This window comes from Mustela nivalis (genome assembly GCF_964662115.1).
Source record: "Mustela nivalis genome assembly, chromosome: 2".
Classification (NCBI taxonomy): Eukaryota; Metazoa; Chordata; class Mammalia; order Carnivora; family Mustelidae; genus Mustela; species Mustela nivalis.
Genome location: NC_139021.1, coordinates 25,267,120 through 25,290,510, shown reverse-complemented (window position 1 = coordinate 25,290,510; position 23,391 = coordinate 25,267,120). Strand labels below are relative to the sequence as shown.

General features: G+C 34.7%; 1 protein-coding gene across 5 annotated transcripts in view; it reads right to left on the bottom strand.

Annotated features, from left to right (window-relative positions):
* The window catches only part of CSMD3 (CUB and Sushi multiple domains 3), a 1,245,805-nt gene that overhangs the window by 934,470 nt on the left and 287,944 nt on the right, over positions 1-23,391 (bottom strand). For all 5 annotated transcript variants that reach the window (XM_082720053.1, XM_082720054.1, XM_082720055.1 and 2 more), the window contains exon 4: positions 22,438-22,632. In XM_082720053.1, coding sequence (XP_082576179.1) covers positions 22,438-22,632 — 195 coding nt within the window. The remainder of the gene's footprint in view (positions 1-22,437; positions 22,633-23,391) is intronic.

Genomic DNA, 23,391 nt, shown 5'->3' with positions numbered 1-23,391 from the left:
CTACATAGTTATAAAACCATTCTGAACACATACAAATTCAACAGGAGATAGAAGAGAGGAAGAGCAGCAATTCTAGGAACAGAAAATTGACCATTTTCCGGAAGGTAAGACATGTGGAGAAGTGAATCCAAAGCGACGGGAAGACAGACTTCAGGGGAAGGGGCTGGCCCAGTGGTAGAGTAACAGAGAACAAAATTGGAATTTTTAGAAGTCTGCTCCACTGAGGAATGTTGCTCCAGAAGCTAAGCGGGCATGGGGCCCTTGCGGGGACAGTATGGTCTCAAGACCCACAGGGTCAAAGAAAGACCAGGGTTGTCTGAGTGTGGCAGAGCTCCCAGGTATCAGAGCAGGGAAGCTGGATACTAAGCTCAGGGTTACCTTAAACCATGATCCAAGGCACAGTCAGACCACTGCTCTTCAAGCAGGGACCCCAAAAGTGGCAGATCCAGAGAGAACCCCTCCTCCCTCCTCCAGGAAGAGTGGCATGGGAGCACGCGGAAGGAATCTACTGAGTTTAGTGACTCCAAACAGGGCTTTGTGCCAGGGACAGAAATGCTTGGTCACAGGCCAGATAAGCACAGAGTACAGCCAGAGATCTAGGAGACAGAAGTGGTTGACTACTTTTTTGTGAGGTCTCACTGACCAGTAGAGCCCAGAGCTCTTGGCTCCTCCAGGCCTGAGATTGAAAGGCCATCATTGTCATTCCCATCCTCCAAAGCTCTACGGAAAGCATTCAGGGAACAAAAGCTACTGAGAGTGAATGAAAGCAGATTACTTAGCCTGACCCCTGGAAAGGGCTGTGCAATTCCACCTCGGGCATAGATATTTGAGAATCATGGCAACAGGACCCACCCCCAGAAGATCGGCAAGAACATCCAGCCAAGAATGAGTTCATAATTCAATGAGAACTGTGGAACTCCAGAGCTAGGGGAAAGCAACACGTAGAATTTAGGGCTTTTTTCCCCATGATATTTAGTCTTGCAAAGTTAACTTTTTCTAATTTTATTTTTTAAATCTTTTTCTCTTTCCTCCTTTAATGTTTTTACTATTTTCTCTGATAAATACTATTTTAAAAAATCTTTTTAAACTTTGATTATTATAGTCATATTTTATCCCTTCATTGTTAACCTTATTTTTTGTATACATATAGGTTTTTATTCTTTAAAATTTGGGGATACAATTTCTTCTAATAGATCAAAATATACCCTATATCTAACTCCAGCCTGATCACATTCATTCCTCTTTTTCTTTATTTTTCCAGCCATCTTATCAATTCATTTTTTAGAATCTTTTCCAATTTTCATCTTTACAGCCATATTCCATCCCTACATCGTGGATACCCTTATTTTTGTATACTATAACTGTTTCTTTCTTTAAAATTTTGGGAGGTACTTTCTTCGAAGAGGCCAGAATACACCCCAAATCAACTGGGTGGCTATGTTCTCGTCACCAGTCTTACATTTTTTAAAAATTTTTTTTTCTTTAATTTTTCCCCTTTATTCTCCACCTGGTTTGGGGTCTCTCCTGATTTGGTTAGCATGTATTTTTCTGGGGTCTTTGCCACCCTTTTAGTATTTTACCCTCTCATTCATAAATTATTATCTGGATAAAATTACAAAGCAGAAAAACTCACCACAAAAAAAAAAAAAAAAGAACAAGAGGCAGTACCAATGGTAAGGGAACCAATCAACACAGACATTGGTAATATATCAGAATTATAATGCAAAATGATGGTTATCAAGGTGCTAGCTGGGCTCAAAAAAAAAAAAAGGAAGATATTAGATAACCCTTTTCTGGAGAAATAAAATCCCTTTCTGGAGAAATAAAGAACTAAAATATAAACAAGTCGAAATCAAAAAAGCTATTAATGAGGTGCAATAAAAAAAAAAATGAAGGCTCTTACTGCTAGGAAAAACAAGGCAGAAGAAAAAATTAGTGATATAGAAGATCAAAGGATAGAGAAGAAAGAAGCTGAGCAAATGAGAGACAAACAACTACTGGACCAAGAGGGGAGAATTTGAGAGGGAAGTCATATCATAAAATGAAGCAATACTAGAATAATTGGGATACCAGAAGAAGAAGAAGGTGGGGGCAGAAGGTATATTGGAGTGAATTATAGTACAGAGTTTCCCTAATATGGCAAAGGGAACAAGCATCAAAATCCAGGAGGCACAGAGAACCTCCATCAGAATTAATAAAAATAGGTCCACACCCCATCCTCCTATAGTAAAATATACAAGTCTCAGTGACAAAGAGAAAATCCTGAAAGCAGCTCTGAACAAGAGGTCTGTAACACACAAAGGTAGAATATCAGATTGACAGCCGACTTATTCACAGAGACCTAGAAGGCCAGAAAGGACTGACATGATATATTCAGAGCATGAAATGTGAAAAATATGCAGGCAAGAATACTATATTCATTCAACTAGGCTGTCATTGAAAATAGAAGGAAAAATAAAAATCTTCCAGGACAAACAAAAATTAAAAGAATTTGCAAACACTAAATCAGCCCTCCAGAAAATATTGAAAAGGGTCCTCTAAGCCATGAGAGCCTAAAAGTAACAGACCGAAAAGGAACAGACAATATACAGTAACAGTCACCTTAGAAGCAACACAATGGCACTAAATTCATATCTTTCAATCATTACCATGGGGGCACCTGGGTGGCTCAGTTGTTAAGCATCTGCCTTCAGCTCAGGTCATGATCCCAGGGTCCTGGGATCAAGCCCCACATCAGGCTTCCTGTTCAACGAGAAGCCTGTTACTCCTTCTCCCACTCTCCCTGCTTGCATTCCCTCTCTTGCTGTGTCTCTCTGTCAAATAAATAAATAAAATCTTAGGGAAAAAAAAAAAAACAACTTACCCTGAAAGTATGGTCTAAATACCCTAATCAAAAAACATAGGATATCAGAATGGACCAAAAAACAAGACCCATTGATATGCTGTCTGCAAGAAACTTCCTTTAGACCCAAAGACAACTCCAGATTTAAATTGAGGGGGTGGAAAACAATTTACCGCGCTAATGGACATCAAAAAAAAAAAAAAAAAAAAAAAAAAAAGAGCTGGGGTGGCAATCCTATAGCAGATAAATTAGATTTTAAGCCAAAGACTATAATAAGAGATGAGGAAAGACAGTAAATCATAGTAAAAGGGACTGTCTAACAAGGAGATCTAACAATTTTAAATATCCATGCCCCTGGCATGGGAACATCCAATTATATAAACCAATTAATAACAAAAGCAAAGAAACACATGGACAATAATAAAACAATGGTAGAGGACATTAATAGCCCCTCAATGAAATAGACAGATCATCTAAGCAAAAGATCTACAAGGAAATAAAGGATTTAAATAACACACTGGACCAGATGGACATCACAAATATATTTAGAACATTCTATCCCAAAACAACAGAATATACATTCTTCTCTAGTGCACATGGAAGATTCTCCAAAACAGATCACATCCTGGGTCACAAATCATGTCTCATCTAGTACCAAAAAACTGGATCACTCCCTGCATATTTTCAGACTACAGTGCTCTGAAGCTAGAACTCAATCACAAGAGGAAAGTTGGAAAGAACTCAAATACAGGGAAACTAAAGAACATCCTACTAAAGAATGAATGGGTCAACCAGGCAATTAATGGAAACAAATGAAAATGAAAACACAACTGTTCAAAATCATTGGGATACAGCAAAGCCTGTCCTGAGAGGAAAGTATATAGCAATACAAGCCTTTCTCAAGAAGCAAGAAAAAAAACAAGTACACAAGCTAACCCTACAACTAAAGGAGCTGCAGATAGAACAGAAAGGAAAGCCTAAACCCAGAAGGAGAAGAGAAATCATAAAGATCAGAGCAGAAATCAATGAAATAGGAAAACAAAAACAAAACAGTAGAACAAATCAAAAAACTAGGAGCTGGTTTTTCAAAAGAATTAACAAAATTGATAAAGCCCTGGCCAGACTTGTCAAAAAGAAAAGAAATGATCCAAATTAATAAAATCATGAATGAAAGAGGAGAGATCATAACCGACACCAAAGAAATATGATAAAGAAAGGGGAACCCTTTTACACTGTTGATGGGAATGCAAGTTGGTTGCGGCCACTTTGGAAAACAGTGTGGAAATTATTTATGAAATTAAAAATAGAGCTCTGAATGTCCCTGCAATTGCACTACTGGGTATTTACTCCAAATTTCACTGATGTAGGGAAAAGAAGGGTCATCTCTACCCCAATGTTCATAGCAGCAATGGCCACAGTTGTCAAACTGTGGAAAGAACCAAGATGGCCTTCAATGGACGAATGGACAAAGAAGATATAGTCCATATCTATAAAGATATATAAAGAAGATAGTCCACATGTATAATACTCCATACAATGGAGTATTATGCCTCCATCAGAAAGGATGAATACCCAACTATAAAGCACTCATGAAAGAACTTGAGGAAGACAAAGAAGATATAGTCCATATCTATAAAGATATATAAAGAAGATATAGTCCATATGTATAATACTCCATACAATGGAGTATTATGCCTCCATCAGAAAGGATGAATACCCAACTTTTGTATCAACATGGATGGGACTGGAAGAGATTATGCTGAGTGAAATGTGTCAAGAAGAGAGTCACATATCGTATGGTTTCACTTACTTGTGGAGCATAAGAAATAACATGGAGGACATTGGGAGATGGAAAGGAGAAGTGAGTTGGGGAAAATTGGAGGGATAGACAAACCATGAGAGAATGTGGACTCTGAGAAAAAAATTGAGGGTTTTGTAGGAAGGGACTGGGCGGTTGGGTGAAGCTGGTGATGTGTATTATGGAGGGCACATATTACATGGAGCACTAGATGTCATGCATAAACAATGAATGCTGGGACAGTGAAAAGAAATAGAATTAAATAAAATAAAATGGGGAAAAAAAGAAATTACAAACAAGTATAAAGACACACTATGAGCAACTATAAGCCAGCCAATTTGACAATCTGGAAGAAATGGATGAATTCCTAGAGACAGATGAACTACCAAAACAGAACCAGAAACAAATAGAAAACCTGAACAGACCCATAATCAGTAAGGAGATTGAAGCAAAGTCATCAAAAATCTCCCAACAAAGAAGAGCCCAGGGTCAGATGGCTTCCCAGGAAATTCTACCAAACATTTAAAGAAGAATTAATTCCTATTCTCCTGAAACAGTTCCAAAAAATAGAAATGGAAGGAAAACTTCCCAACTTGTTTTATAAGGCCAGCGTTACCTTGATCCCAAAACCAGACAAAGACCCCATCAAAAAGGAGAATTACAGTGCAATATCCTTGATGGGCACAGATGTGAAAATTCTCACCAAGATACTAGTCAATAGGATCCAACAGTACATTGAAAGGATTATTCAACACAACCAAGTGTGATTTATTCCAGGGCTGCAAGGTCAGTTCGACATCCACAAATCAATCAATGTGATATAATACATTAATAAAAGAAAGAATAAGAACCATATGATACTCTCAGGAGATGCTGAAAAAGCACTTGACAAAGTACAGCATTCTTTCTTGATCAAAACTCTTCAAAGTGTAGGCAGAGAGGATAAATAACTCAATATCATCAAAGCCATCTATGAAAAATCCACAACAAATATCATTCTCAATGGGGGAAAACCGAGAGCTTTTCCTAAGGGAAAAGGAACATGGCAGGGCTGTCCACTATCACCACTGCTATTCAACATAGTATTAGAAGTCCTAGACTTGGGAATCAGACAACAAAAAGAAATTAAAGGCAGCCAAATCATCAAAGAAGACGTCAAACACATGGACAACTCTTTGCAGATGATAGGATACTTTATGTGGGAAATCCAAAAGACTCCACTCCAAAACTGCTAGAACTTATACAGGAATTCAGTAAAGTGTGAGGATATAAAATCAATGCACAGAAGTCAGTTCCATTTCTCCACACCAGCAGCAAAAAAGAAGAAAGAGAAATTAAGGAGTTTATCCCATCAACAATTGCACCCAAAACCATAAGATACCTAGGAATAAACCTAACCAAAGAGACAAAGAATCTGTACTCAGAAAACTATAAAGCACTCATGAAAGAACTTGAGGAAGACTTGAAGAAATGGAAAAGTATTCCATGCTCATGGATTGGGAGAACAAATATTGTGAACATGTCTATTCTACCTAAAGCAATCTACACATTTAATGCAATTCCTATAAAAATCCCATCCATTTTTTTTTCAAAGAAATGGAACAAACAATCCTAAAATTATATGGAACCATAAAATACCTCGAATAGCCAAAGGAATATTGAAAAAGAAAGCCAAAGTTGGTGGCATCACAATTCCAGACTTCAAGCTCTATTACAAAGCTGTAATCATCATGACAGTATGATATTAGCACAAAAATAGACACACAGACCAATGGAACAGACTAGAGAGCCCAGAAATGGACCCTCAACTCCATGGTCAACTAATCTTCAACAAAGCAGGAGAGAATGTCCGATGGAAAAATGACAGTCTCTTTAACAAATGGTGGTGGTAAAATTGGACAGCCACAAGCAGTAGAATGAAGCTGGGCCATTTTCTTACACCACACACAAAAATAGACTCAATATAGAGGAAAGACCTCAGTGTGAGACAGTAATCCATCAAAATCCTTGAGAACACAAGCAGCAACCTCTTTGACCTCAGTCGCAGCAATTTCTTCCTAGAAACATTGCCAAAGGCAAGGGAAATAAGGGCAAAAATGAACTACTGGGTCGTCATCAAGATCAAAACTTTTGCAGAGCAAAGGAAACAGTAAACAAAACGGGAGAAGATATTCACAAGTAACATATCAGATAAAGGGCTAGTATCCAAAATCTAGAAATAACTTAATCAAACTCAACACCCAAAGAACAAATAATGCAATCAAGCAATGGGCAGAGGACATGAACAGACATTTCTGCAAAGGAGACATTTAGATGGCCAACAGACACATGAAAAAGTGCTCCACATCCTCGGCATCAGGGAACTACAAATCAAAGCCACAATGAGATACTACCTCACAGCAGTCAGAATGGCTAACATTAACAAGTCAGGAAACAACAGATGTTGGCAAGGATGCAGAGAAAGGGGAACCCTCCTACACTGTTGGTGGGAATGCAAGCTAGTGCAGCCACTCTGGAAAACAGTATGGAGGTTTCTCAAAAAGTTGAATATAGAGCAAACCTATTACCCAGCTATCTCTGTACTGGGTATTTACCCTAAAGATACAAATTTACCCTAAAGATACAAATGATCCGAAGGGGCACGCAAAGATACAGTGATCCAAAGGGGTACATGATCCCAATTGTTTATAGCAGCTCTCTCCACAATAGCCAAATTATGGAAAGAACCTAGATGTACATTAAGAGATGAAGAGATGAATGGATAAAGAAGATATTTTATATATATATATATATATATATATGAATGAAAATGAAATATGATGCAGCCATCAAATGAAATGAAATCTTGCCATTTGCAAGAGTGCAGATGGAACTAGAGGGTATTATGCTAAGTGAAATAAGTCAATCAAAGAAAGACAATTACCATATGATCTCTCTGATATGAGAAATTTCAGAGGCAGGGCAGGAGTGGTGGGGAATAGGGAGGGAATAAAATGAAACAAGATGGGATTGGGAAAGAGACAAATCATAAAAGATTCTTAATCTCAGGAAACAAACTGGGAGTTGCTGGGCAAAGGGGAGGAGGGGTAGTGTGGCTGGGTTATAGACATTGGGGAGGGTACGTGCTATGGTGAGTGCTGTGAAATCTGTAAGCCTGATGATTCACAGACCTGTACTCCTGGGGCAAATAATATTTTATATGTTAATTTAAAAATATATATGGTATGTATTATGAATGTTTACAAATATTCTATTTCTTCTGGCCTTTGGTGGGTTTGTACTTCTCTACCACTTTCAGAATATATATAGTCATGGTACATGTTTGGGCCAATGAAATAAAAAATGGATGTACCCTATGACATCTCCTGACCAAAATGTCAAGACATTGTATCTTAATGCACTTTTTTTTTCTTGCCATAGCAGTTATGGAAAAAATTGCTACGATATGGCCTCTGTAACTCTAAATTAGCTAATGACTATGGCAATCACTTGCATTGGATAGGTAGACTGAGAAAAAATTCAACCTTCATTTTGTGAAGATACTGTAAGTGTAGAATTATTGGTTATTGCCATATGACCTAGCCTTTCTAACTGACACAAGCCCTATTAGTCAAATTTTATATAGTAAATAAGATGAAAAACTGTCATGACTTCTTAATAATTCTCAAGCCTTTACTCTTTTTTCCTAACCTACAGTCACTTGAACTGAAACATCTCTAAAGAAGTCTATTATAATATCTTTATTCAGCTGAGTTATCCATGAGGGTAAAAGGAGTTAAACTAAATTTTATTAAGAAAAGTCAATGTCACAGACTGAAGTTCTCATTAAATGATTAAACTACTTCTCCTAATAATTTGACCCTACAAAATAATAGAAAATACATTTTAAAAGTTCACATGATTAATGCTGTGGGATATAAACTGATTACATTATTGTTCAAATGATGGAAAACAATGCCCTCTTCCCACTATTTCTGCTAGCTCTACGTCAAAATATTATAAAATGAAAACTTCACCTCCTATCAGCAAATCAAAACACACTAGTGTTCAGGAAAGGCAACACCAAAGAAACCATGTATTAGAGACTGGAGAAATGATGGTATTAACACATTTATAATAACTGTAAGTGAAGTGTTACCTAGATTTCTCTGAAAACACAAACTGATAGTTAAATATTCTTTAAGAGTCAAATACTTTCAATTGTTCATTGATGTTATTCGGTAACAAGTTTTATTGGGAAACAATTGGGGGAATAGTAATTTATAACAACATGAGAAATAATTCTACTCAATTTTTTCCTATGATTATCCAGAAGAGACTCAGCAAGGTTGTTTAACATATCCTCAATAATAAATTGTTCACTGATGCATTTTAGATCATTTGTATTGATTCAGCTGGAAGAGTGCAAGTGATGGTGATATACTTTTTAATGATATTTTTAATACAATAAACATGAAAGGCTAACATATACAAAGTTTTCAGTCATTTAGCAATATTTGAAATATTTTTACATTTTCTCTTTCCTATTTTTCTTTATTCCTTTTCTATCTTTAATGGCACTTTAAACATCTGCACCATATATGGATTACATGAGAAGTCTAGAAAGAATTCTAAATTTTGATAGTTGATAGAAGAATGCCATTCCATTGGATGAAACTAACTTTCCCTGGACCTTACATATCAATAGCATATGAAAATGAACTATAACTTGTAATATTCACTCTGTTAATATAACATTAAATTTAGTTAAACTTTAGAAGGATTCAGGAAAACAAATTATTCCCATATAAATGAATATTCCCATTGAGTAATTGATAAGGAAAGAAATCAAATAAATGTCCCCATAAAATAATCTATCCCCGCATGCCACATAATATCCTTTAGTCTCTGACCTAGAAATCCTCTATATTTAAAAAAAAATCTGCAATTTGATTTAAAAATAATATGCTCTGTTCAGAGCATAGAAGTAGAATTAAAACAGATCATATACAAAAGATGTTAAAACTTGTGGGAAAGGAATGATAGTATTCAAAAAAATTTATAGATGGCCTTTCTGATAAAATGCCCCAAGGCTAACTGTAGCATATTCCTAACTAAATGTTTACTAGTTACTAAGCTAGATATCAAGAGCAACTCAATTTTTTTGTTATTGCTAATAGAAATTTTAGCCTATCCTCTGAGCAATTACAGATGCCCCAGGGGATGAATCCTGATTTGTCTAAGTCAGTTGATGGTAGATTCACTCACAATTCACAAGAGATCAGGATAGTCCTCCTTTTAATAACAGAGTATTGTGCATAGAAAACCTTAACCATCATTGGAAAGTTACACAGGTTCTAAAATCTTAGAAAGATGCTACAGAAAATGGTTCTAGTTTACTAGGTTTTAATCACTTTACCAGTGTGAACTTTGGCAAGTTTTTTTTTAACCTCCACTTGCCTCAGTGGATTCTTAAAATGAGATATTCATGACTAACTGGTATGTTTTTATAAGATAAAATGAAATAATTCATATACTCTAATGCTTAGATATATCCTCAGGACATGATGAGGACTTAATACATATTAGCTGTATTAGATGGTGGCATAGACTGAATGTATAGGTCTTCCAAAAAGTCACATGTGGACATTTACCAATGCCTTAATCTTAGACTTCCCAGTAGCTACCAGACCAAGAGAAATAAATTTATATTGTTTATAATCCACACAGTCTATGGTATTTTGTTGCAGCATCCTACACAAAACAGATGTCAGATAGAAACTTTTCTCAACTATCTTCCACTTCTGTGCAAATGTTTTAGTGTGTGCAAAATGGAAGACACAAACCTTGTACCCATTGCTGATGGTCTCTCACTTATGATGGATTTTACATGATCAGCATTTGCTATCTTGTCAAAAAAAAATGCTTGATATCACACTTTCAAATATACTTAATGGCTTACACCTGTCTAGAGGATAAGATAAAATGCTCTTTAGTCTAGACTTCAAAATGCTCCAAAAGATGATTTCAACCAATGTTCTCAGTTGAAATTTTAATCTCTCCTCTCTACATCTGTCTCCAATAGTCAAAGTCAACTCATTTTCCATCTCCGCAAATGAAGTGTTACATCACCACAGCTACAAACATACACATGACTACGCACATTATATATGACTGAATACATTTGCTCCCTAGCCCTGAAAAGTTCTTTCTCTATTTCTACCTTTGAAATAGCTTGAAAACATAAAAAAGTGGTAAAGAACAAAGAAACAAGGAAAGGCTATTATTAATAAGTGTTTAATTGAAATGAGTAGAGGAATAAGGCAGTAAGCTCAGCACAGTAGATTGTTACAAAATTAAGACATTTGTGAGGTTGGTAGACTTAATTTAATGAAAGTGTTAAGCAACTGCATAGGCAAAACTTAAGAAAGAGTGGAAGGAAAAAAATTTATAATCAAGACAGTGAGGAAGAGAGTATAGTAAAGAGGTTAAGAAAATGGTATTGGAGTCAAATTGCTTGAATTCAAATCTAGCTCTGCCTTTTACTATCTATGCAATCTTGAGAAATTTTCTTAACCACATTGTGCTTCTGTTTCCCTATCTATATAATGGAGATCCAGATAGTAATCATTCTGTAAAGCTTAAGTGTGAATATTAAGTTTGTTATTACATATAGATTTCAAAACTATCTCTGGCCCAAAGAAAGTTTTCATTAAGTGTTATGAGATAAAAAGGAAATATAATATATTATCAGTTATTTTTCAAGTCTTCATCAATATTAATTTTTCACCAAAACAAATCCTCAACTGCCTCTACATATTATTTGTACCTATTATTTAAACCTGTCTTGAGAGATGCAGTAGAAGGAGCTATCTATACTATACTATGTAGTTATTTATGTGTACATCCTAGATATTGTAGGATCTCTAAAATCAGCAACTGTTGTATATTTTTCCATCATTGTGAGCTAATAGGTATTTATTAAGTAAATATAATAAATACAAAGATGTTATCTCACCTTTAATATGAAAATAGGTTGCTATAATTTTCACATCTTATTATTAACTTTGCAGCCATCAAATTATGTGTTTTGAGAGAAACTTAGGGGTGTAACAATAACATGCCAAATATTTTAATTGAGGTGTGATATTTTATAGTATGATAATATTCCAAATATACAATTAAATTAACAATGACCTCATTACCATTGTTTAGAATCAGCATTTTCAATTATAGATACAAAAATTCAGCATCAAGAACCATTTTTTAAAATATATGTATTTATTTATTTGACAGACAGAGATCACAAGTAGGCAGAGAGAGAGTAGGGAAAGCAGGCTCCCTGCTGAGCAGACAGCCCGATGCAGGGCTTAATTGCAGGACCCTGAGATCATGACCTGAGCTGAAGGCAGAGGCTTTAACCCACTGAGCCACCCAGGCGCCCCAGGAGCCATTTTAGAAAAGGTTATGAGATTGCAGTCATAGAACACTTTCAGAAATTTTGGGATAGCTGATACAGTATAAATAAGTACTTACAAATTAATGCTAAGCATGAAGTCTTTAAAAATTACATCATACTGAATTTTCTGTGTAAAAGGTGTAAATATAAAAATTAAATTATTTTGGAAATTAAGCACCTATTCAATGACAAAACTCAAAGAAAATTAAGGTCATATTAATGCAGAAACATTGTGCTTTCGGCTCTGTTCTCAATGGCCAAATTCCAAATTTATAAAAAAACAAAGATTCAGATTTTGAAAATAAGAAAAAAAATAATTACAACTAAATCTAGAAAGAGTTATAGATCATTAATTTTGGGCAGTGATATAAGGCATTATGTTTTGATTCTAGGAATACAGTCCTTGTATCTTATTGAAAAGATACAGATTTTTCAATAGCAAAGCCTCATTTTATATAAGAAAAAAATGTGATGCAACCCCTGAAATTTCTTTCTCTGAGTTCAAATTTATAGATATCATAAAGACCATCGATCATTAAATTGTACTATACTTTCCTTATGTTGTACTGCATAAGTTTCTTGCTCTACTTTGAAAGCTGGTTTTTCCAAAACAAATTATTTGCTTTTACTTTGTAAGACTATGAAGTAATCATGTTTTCCAATCTGTTTATGTTCCCAGAGAGATTAAAATTAAACAATGCTGATTCTAACAAATACGTAAGAATACAGAACATGATTTTTGTATGTTAACCTTGCTCTTAGTTTCTTCTCACTCCTCTGTTATTTTCTCTTAACATAGCTATCCTTGTTTACATTTAATTTATTTTTTTTGCTACGTGTATCATGTTTTTATTGCTTTTTTTAATTAGTTAAAAAATTAAATACAAGTATAAGTAAATGACCTTTGTATTTTAACTTAGTTTGAATACTATGCTAACCTCAAACACAAGGATCATATTTATTTTATAAATAAAATTATATTGATCAGGATACAAGGAATTAGTGACATAAATATGAGAACAAAAATATAATAGACAAAATATTCATTTTTTTCAAGACTCCCTCAAAATTTAAGACATTCAATACCAGTTTTACATACTTAAGACTTGTATAGTAAAAATAAAATTATTTCTCTTCTGTTGAGTCAGATTAATATTTTGGAAAAGCCTAAGGAAAATGACTATAGAAAAATTTCAGATTTCAAGCACATTAAAGCAATAGACCAAAAAAGTAGAGTTTTTGAAGGCATTCAAGTTTAAGCATTTCATTTTGTTATCCATTCTTAATTATATGCAAGATCTGTCATCACTGAATGGCTCAACCATACATACCCTTAACATAACTTACTAAGACAATGAGTGACTGATAAACTGTAACAGAGGAGGCAGAGCTTAAGACCAAAAATGTGTGAAGCGTTCTTCCAGAAGAACTTAAAAATTCTTATTACTGGGCTTTCTTAGCTCAAAAAACAGGAAATTTTCATATAAAGCTAGTCTACTAACATGGGTCTTATGTCACTATCCAATGTCTTTGGTGGGCTTCTATTCACTTTCTTCCTTTATCCAAAATTATTTTGCCTTAACTTTTGAGTTAAGGTAGCTTTACAAAGAGCAAAATACCAAATTGCCGTCACTGTGGTTCACTGAGCTTAAATCCTAGTATGACATTATAGGATTGCTTTTCAAGGTTCTTATGCATGAAACCAGCTATTTGACTAAGCACACTCCATCATTTTTTCTTTAAGTTGTGATCCCACATTGCACACACCAAGATGATATAATTTTCTATTTTTCTACACGTTTTGAAATGTAGATAAGTGTTGGAAAATGAGTACTGCTTAATGTTTTTAAAATTCTGTTTTTAGGGGCACCTGGGTGTCTCAGTGGTTAAAGCCTCTGTCTTCAGCTCAGGTCATGATCTCAGGGTACTGGGATCAAGCCCTGAATCAGACTCTCTTCTCAGCATGAAGCCCACTTCCCTCTCTTTTTCTTCCTTCCTCTCTGCCTACTTGTGATCTCTCTTCAAGTAAATAAATAAAATCTTTAAAAAATATATTCTGTTTTTATTTGGGGAACAATATTATGAAACGATTTGATGTAGCTTCTTCAAAAATATACATTTTCCTCAAATAATTTAGATCTTTCACTAAGAATATTTTAAATTGTTGTTTTGTCAAAACAAGTAGACAAGGGGCACCTGGGTGGCTCAGTTGGTTAAGGGACTGCCTTCAGCTCAGGTCATGATCCTGGAGTCCTGGGATCGAGTCTTGCATGGTGCTCCCACCTTCACAGAGAGTCTCCTTCTCCCTCTGACCTTCTCCTCTCTCATGCTCTCTCAATCTCTCTCTCAAATAAATAAATAAAATTTAAAAAAAAAAAACCCAAGTAGACAAAAACCCCAGGCAAACAAAACTTCAGTGGAAGTGTATGGCTCAAAATTCTACCTAAAATGCATAAACATCTGAAGACTCAGTCATATGAAAAGGAAACTAACTTTTTTCTTTGATTTTCAAAATATACATTGTTGGTATTTTTCTAAGAATCACACAGAAAGAGAAAGAAATGGAAATCATTCCAGTAAAGAAAAAGAACCAAACTCCTACAAATTAACAATATATTATTATAACCTATAACACACAAAAAATACAGTTCTAATGACTGTCTTTTTGTTGTCAAAGAACATGAAATATATAATAAGAATGGCAGATGAAGAATCAAAATACTTGGACAGCTGAGTAAAGCTACAAAAATATTTGAGTTATTTGATACATGGGAGATGGGGGGCAGGGAATAGCTTCCTGAATGGAGAAAGATACAGCATAATAAAGCCATATGGGGAAAATAATTTGTGAGCTGAATGTTAAAGTCATGGCTTACTGTTAGTTGCAGCATCAGGGAACAGGACAATTATATGGTAAGAGTACAAGATCCTGATTTTCTTCTCTAAATATCAGAAACACATAGAAGTCCAACACTACTGGTTACATAAGAATGCTATTCTCTCTTTTCTAGGTCACCAAATAAAAGATCCTATGCTCAAAAGATTATGAGTTTCAGGAGGCCTGAGTTGTTTTATCTATCATTATATGTAGTATTGTGTCCTGCAAATAATGATTTCTTAATATGTATCAGTTTAGTTATTGAATGTACATCAAATATAAGAACTTCCAGCAAAGAATGCCTCAGAAATGCTGTTGCCCTTGAGAAACACGTTTTCACCACTAATGTATATTACTTGCTGATCCCAATCTAATTTTCTAGGTTAATGTGGGGCTTAAAATTCTCCCTAACCACTGCAACTCTGAAAAAATGTAATTCCACTGCCTATATGATCCTAGATATGTTCATTCTCTGGTGTTATCAGTTTTCAAATACCTGTTTTGATGATGATGATAGAAATAAGGAAATTGCTACTTGTTATTATAGATTAGGTATGTTATATACATTCCCTGATATGATTCTCATCATAATGTTATAAAGTGAGGACTTCCCCTATTAAACATATGAGAAAACTAAGATCTGAAAACTAAATATCTAGTTTTAAAGTTTCTGTACCTTCTCAGTGACCGAGATGTAAAGCAAACCAAGGCTTTTATTAGTCCAGAGCACACTCTTTACAGAGATTTTTACCGTTACTGAAAAAGTATTCTCCAATATATCAGAGCTGTAGGCACACGTTTAACTGTCAACAGATATTTTTAAATATATTGAACACATATATAAAACACAAGCGATAGCTATTATGTCTACATTATTTTTTAAATTACTTTTTAAAATGTATTTGAAACTAACTTGAAATTTTTAGTAACTTCTATGTGCTAGGCATTGCACAAATATTTTTTAAATATCACCTCGTTTAAGCTAATCTCAACATTCACTGGTTCCTAAAATAGGTAAAAATATTTTCAATTTCTGACATAAGAAACAACACACCCAGGCAATGCATAGCAGGAAAGCAAATCAGCTCATAAATCTTATGCCCTCAAAGACAAATCGCATGTCCTTTGTTCCATCATGCTAGATACTTTAATCAGGACATTTTCAGCATTTTATCACACAAACAACTATTCATAACAAGATTAGAGTACATGAGAGGGCAACTGAGTGTTGGCCTGATCGCTGATAGAACAGCCTATATTTTCCAGGGAGAGAGAAAGTAGCATGGAAGCTTGCAAATCATTCCTTGGCTTGACAGTCTTCATGGTACTAGTATAACTCTATCACCATGTAATACATGTTTAACTTCCTTGCTAATTAAAAGGCATACTAAAAATGTTTGCCTCATGACTGTCAAATATAGGAGTTCACACAAAGGGACCAGAGCCCTATAGCAGTATAAATGGTAGGGCTAATAAAAGCACGATTTGGTGCCCAAATAATGCTGCTTGGATAATAATGCAAAGTGTGGTGGAGAAATTAGGTCTGCTAAAATATTTCCTGAGATAATATTTTAAAGTACCATCTTTGGAGGGGCAGCTGGGTGGCTCAGTCACTTAAACAACTGACTCTTGATTTTGGCTTAGGTCAGGATCTCGGGGTCATGAGGTGGAACCCCACTCAGGCTGTGCACTGGGCATGGAGCCTGCTTAAGATTCTCTCCTTCTTCCTCTACCCCGCACCCCCACTGCTCATATGTGTGTGCTCTCTAAACCAATCAATCAATAATGAAATACAACACAATTACTTTTTTGGAAATCAGCTAAATTAAACAATAATAGCCCCAGTTTTCAAGAAGAATACTTAATGCATGGTGTAGCCCATGACATTTTGATATTCAACAATGAATTTAATTTCCCTTTTTTTTTTGGCCTAGGACAATTTATCACTAACACCATACTTTCCATAATTCAGAGAGTTATAATAAAACATTTTCTCCTTTGGGAATGGATTTAAGAAAAAAAAAAAAGGCAATTTATAGGTTTTCAAATCTTAAAAAGGGGGACTAAAGATTTTAGCTTCAAAAGAATAAAAATGTTAAAAAGTAACATTATAGGGAATTATTAAAAAAAAAAAAAGAAAAACCAACACTGGACTCTGTTTTGATCTAGCATAGAAAAATCTCATATTAGAAAATATTTTCTCACTTTTCAATTTGCAGCTCAATATTATGTTTAAGCACTATATGGAAATGAATAGAAGCCTGACACTGGGTTATTTATGTGTTTTGTTCTCAAGTCAATAAAATATTTTCCAGTTTTCATAATTAATTATTTTTGTACTTAGGTTTTATCAATAATAAGGCCTATTATTAATGTAGGATCATGTTTCTGAATATCATGTTTCAGCATTACACATGCATAAGTGTGCAATCGGGGCAAATACACAGAATAAATGGCATTTTCTGTTTTTTAATGCTTTTTTGAGAAGTTTTCCAGAGTACTGAGCAGGGGTGAATGAATATCCTTCTAATAACCTCACAATATAGCCTTTACAAGCATTACTTCTTTTCAACATTACTAGTTGTTGTTTTGGGGTTTTGTTTTTTGTTTGTTTCTTTGTTTTTGGCTGTTTGGTTTACTTCTAACCTTGTCTGAAATCACTATTTCTTTGGAAGGCTTTGGTATAATTTGCATATAGAAGCATCGACTAAACCTTCCTTCCTTTAGCCCCTTCTCCAATTTTTACCTCTAATTGCTCTTTCCAATTCCATGTTTTAGTAACACATTTTTGCCAAGGTTTTAAAGTAGGGGTTTCAGTTATTCTCTGACAAAACAAGCTGCTGCTCTTCATTCCATCAACTGTTTTCTTTACCACATTGTTGTGGAAGGCACTCTTGTTCCCAAGAATAAAACTTGGAAGATCCTTCTCATTCCTCATTGCTAATGTAGCTAATGGCAATTTCTTTTGCTTTGTTAGAAGTGACAGTTCCCTCATTAGCCCTTTTGCTTATCTGTCCTGTCAAATATTTGGTTCACGTCCCTTGGCACCAATTGACTATATGACATCTACATCACTAACACAGAAGCCTTCCCCCAAAAGAATCTCTCCTGTCAGATCAAAATAAACTCTGTCAACATTTGACAACATCATATCCCTTCATTGATCATTGCTTTCCCTGAAACCTCTATGGATTCTAAGATCTTTACTTTGGGCTATAAATAAACTCAAACCTTCAGGAAAATATAATACTGTTTTTAAAAATATAACACTCATTTAAAATTTTCTTTAATTAATCTAGAATTCATCCTAGAACAACCTTAAATATTTTATGATTGATGACTTAAATCTTAATAGATTAATTCTTCTATCAAATGATCTGACTTTTTGACCCAGGTTTCCATTCATTTAAAACACTGTAATGGGGGTGCCTGGGTGGCTCAGTCAGCTAAGCAGCTGCCTTCTGCTCAGGCCATGATCCCAGGATCCTGGGATTGAGCCCCCCATCAAGCTTCCTGCTCAGCAGAGAGCCTGCTTCTCCCTCTCCCTCTGCCTGCTGTTCTATTTACTTGTGCTCTCTATCTCTCTAATAAATAAATAAAATCTTTTTAAAAAATAAAACTATAATTTATGTGTAAATTTTACAAATAGTTTCGTTAGTTTGCCCTGGGGTGTGTATATCAAAATGCCACTCTGAATATAGAATATCATTACGAATTTTAGAACGTTTAAATTTAGGAATAGCATATCCATTCACCTTGTCTGTCAACTGCTCTTAATTAGTAAGGAATATTGGGAGCACTGAGTTGAGAAGGACTCTGAGGCCACATCACAACTCACTGGGAATAAATGTCATAGAAATGTTTATCAAAGGAGGGAGTGCATAAAAGGCACATGTCCCAGGCATTTCCAACCCAAGACTTACAGCATAGGAATTCACTTTCACTTTTTATAGAATATTGTGTAGTTCAGCACCAGGCAGTTAGTTGTCTTTTTCAAATACTAGCAGATGGTGTTGATAAAATTCATCCTGCTTGTGAACAAACACAAAAACCCTTGCACCATACCCTCTAGGTTGATATGGCACTCGTTTTTCTTAATTAAACTATCATTGTTAGGAAGCATCAGAAGAATTCTCTAAAAGCCAGGGTTTCATCAAGGAGAGACACTATGTAAACTCCAGGGAAAGCAATAAGCAGATCATTACAGGGTTATCAGCCCCCTGCAAAGTTATAAATTAAAGAATCAGTATGCTATCAAGTGGCAAAGAGCAGAGGAGGGAGGCTACAGTCTAAATGTCTATCTTTTCTTTTGACAACCACACAAAATACAAATACTCTATTCCCCTATTCTTTAAGTTTAAAAAAAAATGCTTAATGGGAGATAAATTGTTCCTTAGAAAATTAGAGCATGTGCTCTATGAAGGCTGACTTCATTGACTCTACCTTTAGCCAGTGAATATTAGTAACACACCAGAATTACTTTTAAGGCTAGAAAGGAAAATTATCAACTCATTGAAAATATTCCTGCTCTATGTAGTTTTTATTTTTAGTCAGTCTTTTGTGAAATATTCTCTTAAAGTGTTGTCCTTACTTGAACTTTCTTCCACTCAATTGAGAGAAATTAAGCTCATCCTTATCAAGGTGCCTAACATACACAGATACTGATATTAAAGCAATTATCACACATTATTGTAATTATCTGATTACATAATGATCAGACCCACTAGAACTGCCTTCTTAAAGGCAAGACGTGTTTCTTAATTATCTTTTGATTTTCAATACACAAAATAATCCTTTACACAGGATATGGCCTTAATAAATAGATGAGTGAATGAGTAAATTTATTCACTGGTATCTTTGTTAAAGACAAAAGGTAAGTTTAGCAGATTGAGGTTGAACAGGCAGAATTTCCAAAAATAGTGGGTATCATTTTTGTTTTGATATCCTCTTATTTTATTATTTTTACTATTTTTTTAATAGAAAAAAAACATAGAGGTTAAAAATGGAAGTCAAAGGAAATAAGCCTAAAGAAATCTGGGGGTGAGAAGTAGAGTTCACACTCTGGGAAAACAAACAAAACTGCAATGACAAGATAAAGTATTGGTTTTAGGGTTAGACTTGGACACAAGATCATGGATATTATCCACCCACTTTTTGTTGACTGTAATTCTTTCCTTTAGGGAGAAGATGGTAAGACATGCTAAGGAAACGTGGGTAGACAGAGCTAGCATAAATAATAACTTAGTATGCATCTGGCACTTTACATATGCTATCACATTAAACTCTAACAGTACTGTGATGTTCGTATTTCTCTCTCTTCATCCTATTAGAGCTAAAAAATAGTTTCCAAAATTAATGTGCTTTTTTGCTCAAAGGCCCCACTGAATAAGGGGCACACCTAGTATTTAGACTCAGATCTTTCTGGCTCCACACGTTCTTATTGGAACTAAGGTGAATACAGAGCCCAACAACAGGAAGTAACATTTAGCCAGAATTGGTAGTGTTCCACAGAAATCTCTTAAAGAGGCTTCTTGGTTTTCTGAATCTTAATAAATCCTTTTGATTTTGGAAGATTTGTGCTTTGAAAGAGATGATAGTCTTTTGACTGATTCAAATGTAAAACTCCATTTCTTTTCTTATAATAAAATACTTCTGAACAGAGATGCAAATTATTTTGGTGAAGTGTCAAAAGGGTAACAACTTAGGCTTTGTAACTAAACAGAATGGGTTCAAATCTAATATCCCCACCACACCCCAAATTGAGAGAAATTTCTCCATGGACCCTAACATTTCTTCACATCTTGTAAGCAGAGATTCCAACTGTCCTTCCGCTCTTTGTACTAAACTATCTTTACAAAGATGTTGGTACAACAAACAGCCTCAGGGGACAGTGTCTTCCACCAGAGTAAAGGGCAAGTTTGCCTATAACTTTGTAGGGAGAGAAAGAGGGGTGCCCTCCAGAGCAAAGGGCAGACATCCTAATTTACAAAGCATTCCATTTTCCCTAAGCTCATGGTTTTTCATGTGCAGGTTCCTCATACTCTTTATATCATTCTATAAGAATTAGGGCTTAGCAAACTGGCACAAATGTAAATATTCTGGATGGTGACAGTTTGGTGAATAATAAACTCTCCTCTGTTTCTGACCCAAAAAATTGGGGTCCTCTACCACCACCCAAGAAACTGTGGCAGAGAAATTTGTTAACTCGCAAGTCGAGTAAAATCTGACTCTATAGTTCTCGACATTTACTGAGGAAACTTGAGCAGTTATTCCAAAATTTTTGCACTTCAGTTTTGTATTGTTATGAAATTTAAAAGTGACTATACTTAGAAATTTCTTAGTACGCTATCACATCCAAATGGTGTTCTAAGTGTTCCAATAAATGGTAGCTAATAGTAGTCAGAAATAGCATCAGTCAAAACAGCAGAGTAGAAACTGCAAGAGAAGCAAAGGTAGCACTGACACTAAGAATGCCAATGCATGGCAGATATTTTATTAAGTGGCAGTTATTGGTTTTCTTCTTTAATCTTCACAACAAATGGAAAAGATGTTGTTGTTTTCTCTCTCATTGGTTAAGTGAAATAAATGAATCTCAGAGTTGATATGATTTGCCTAAAGTCACTCCCATAGTCATTGTCAAAGCCGAGATAAGAAGTCAGCTGTGTCTGATTTTCAAGAGTCTTCCCTGCTTGGACTCGGCAGTCACATGTTGGAAAGGAAGCTACAAAGTAACTGAGACCAGCATTGGACATTCCTACCTCGCATTCATACAGGAAGCAAATGCCAAAAGATAAAAGAGATACAACTCATTTATCTTTCCCTTTGTTCAAAAAGTAAGCTCACGGAAAATGATAAAGGTCTCCAAAATTTCTGTGGGCAAGATTCATCCATGAATTCAGCTTCCATTGAACATGCATCTTGCAGGCACTGTACTTTGAAACTTTGTCCACATTAGAGTATTATGGTTTTCCCCATAATACAAATAATACAAATACTGATAGTATCAAACTATAAACTATATAGCATTCTTATTTTATAAATTCCCAAATGAAGTCTTCCACCAGATATCTTGAAAAGATTCACAGATTCAATCAATACTTCAAAATGAAAACAAAATTGTGATTTTGACAGACTAAATTAAATTTCTGAACATCATAAACTTCATGTTTTTCTAACATAAATACAAAGACACATTTATACACAATGCATAAATATGTATATAGACATGTATTTTACTGTTTCATTTCACAAGTAATATTGTCTTATTTTTTGACAAGCATTTTTTCTAAACTTGTCATGTAGTATATGTATACACAAACATGTAGATTTCTTTCAATCTTCAAATTTTATAAAAGGAATAAGCACCAAATGGCAAACATATTTTGCAATTACACTGTCAGATTACAACTCTAACTTTTAAAATGTTTTTATCATGTCAAACAAACATTCAATCAGCATAAAAATAAATATTTTTTCTTTACCTCTGCAGATAGGAACAGGAAAATCCCAGGAGGCTGTATTCACTGAATTGGCTATACAGGTGAGTTGAGGGTGGCCATCAAGAATATATCCAGTAACACAGCTGTAGCGGATCTTGTCCCCAACGTCAAACCGCGTACCATATAATACACCTTTGGGTGGAACTCCCGGGTTTCCACAAGAGCTACTCTGCAATTCTATAAAAGGGGGAGAGAAGGAGAATTTACAGTTATCTTAATACCTATTTTAATGTTTTAGATTTTAAGAAGTATAGGGAGATACAGATGTCTCTTTTCCTTGCAAAAAGTGTCACAATAAAAGGAAATATCTTCCCTCTCAACACATGTGACACAGAAGTATGGGAAAGGAACCAAATTTTACCAAAAGATATTGGGTTTCATTCTTTGTATTAGAAAAATTTAAATATTTTATATAATTTTTCTAGCAACTTTAAAACTCAACATTACTTATATTTTATAGACATTAAAGCTAAGAATAATACCATTTATATGACTTTTTCAAAGTTACATCCTACTTATAAGAATAAACAAATTAAGTTTCATTAATATGCTCTCATTACTTTGATGCATCTGTTTAACTCTAAACCAGAGCATTTCTCTGAAAACATAGGTGTAAATTTTTGGTGGAAACTTTTTTTTTCCACTTAAATAAGAAAAATATAGCGCAGTAATGAAATGGAAATATTTTTGAAGTTGAAGAGACTGGCTAGAATTCCCAATTTAACCTGAAAATATAATAAGAAGTGCATGCAGTTGTCAAGTTTTAAATAGATGAATATGTTAGGATATTGATTGCATCTACTGTCTTATTTTATTAGTTAATACTAAAAGTATACAAGTATACAAATGTAAGACATTTTTAAAATATATATATATTTTTTAATTTATTTGACAGAGATCACAAATAGGCAGAGAGGCAGGCAGAGAGAGGAGGGA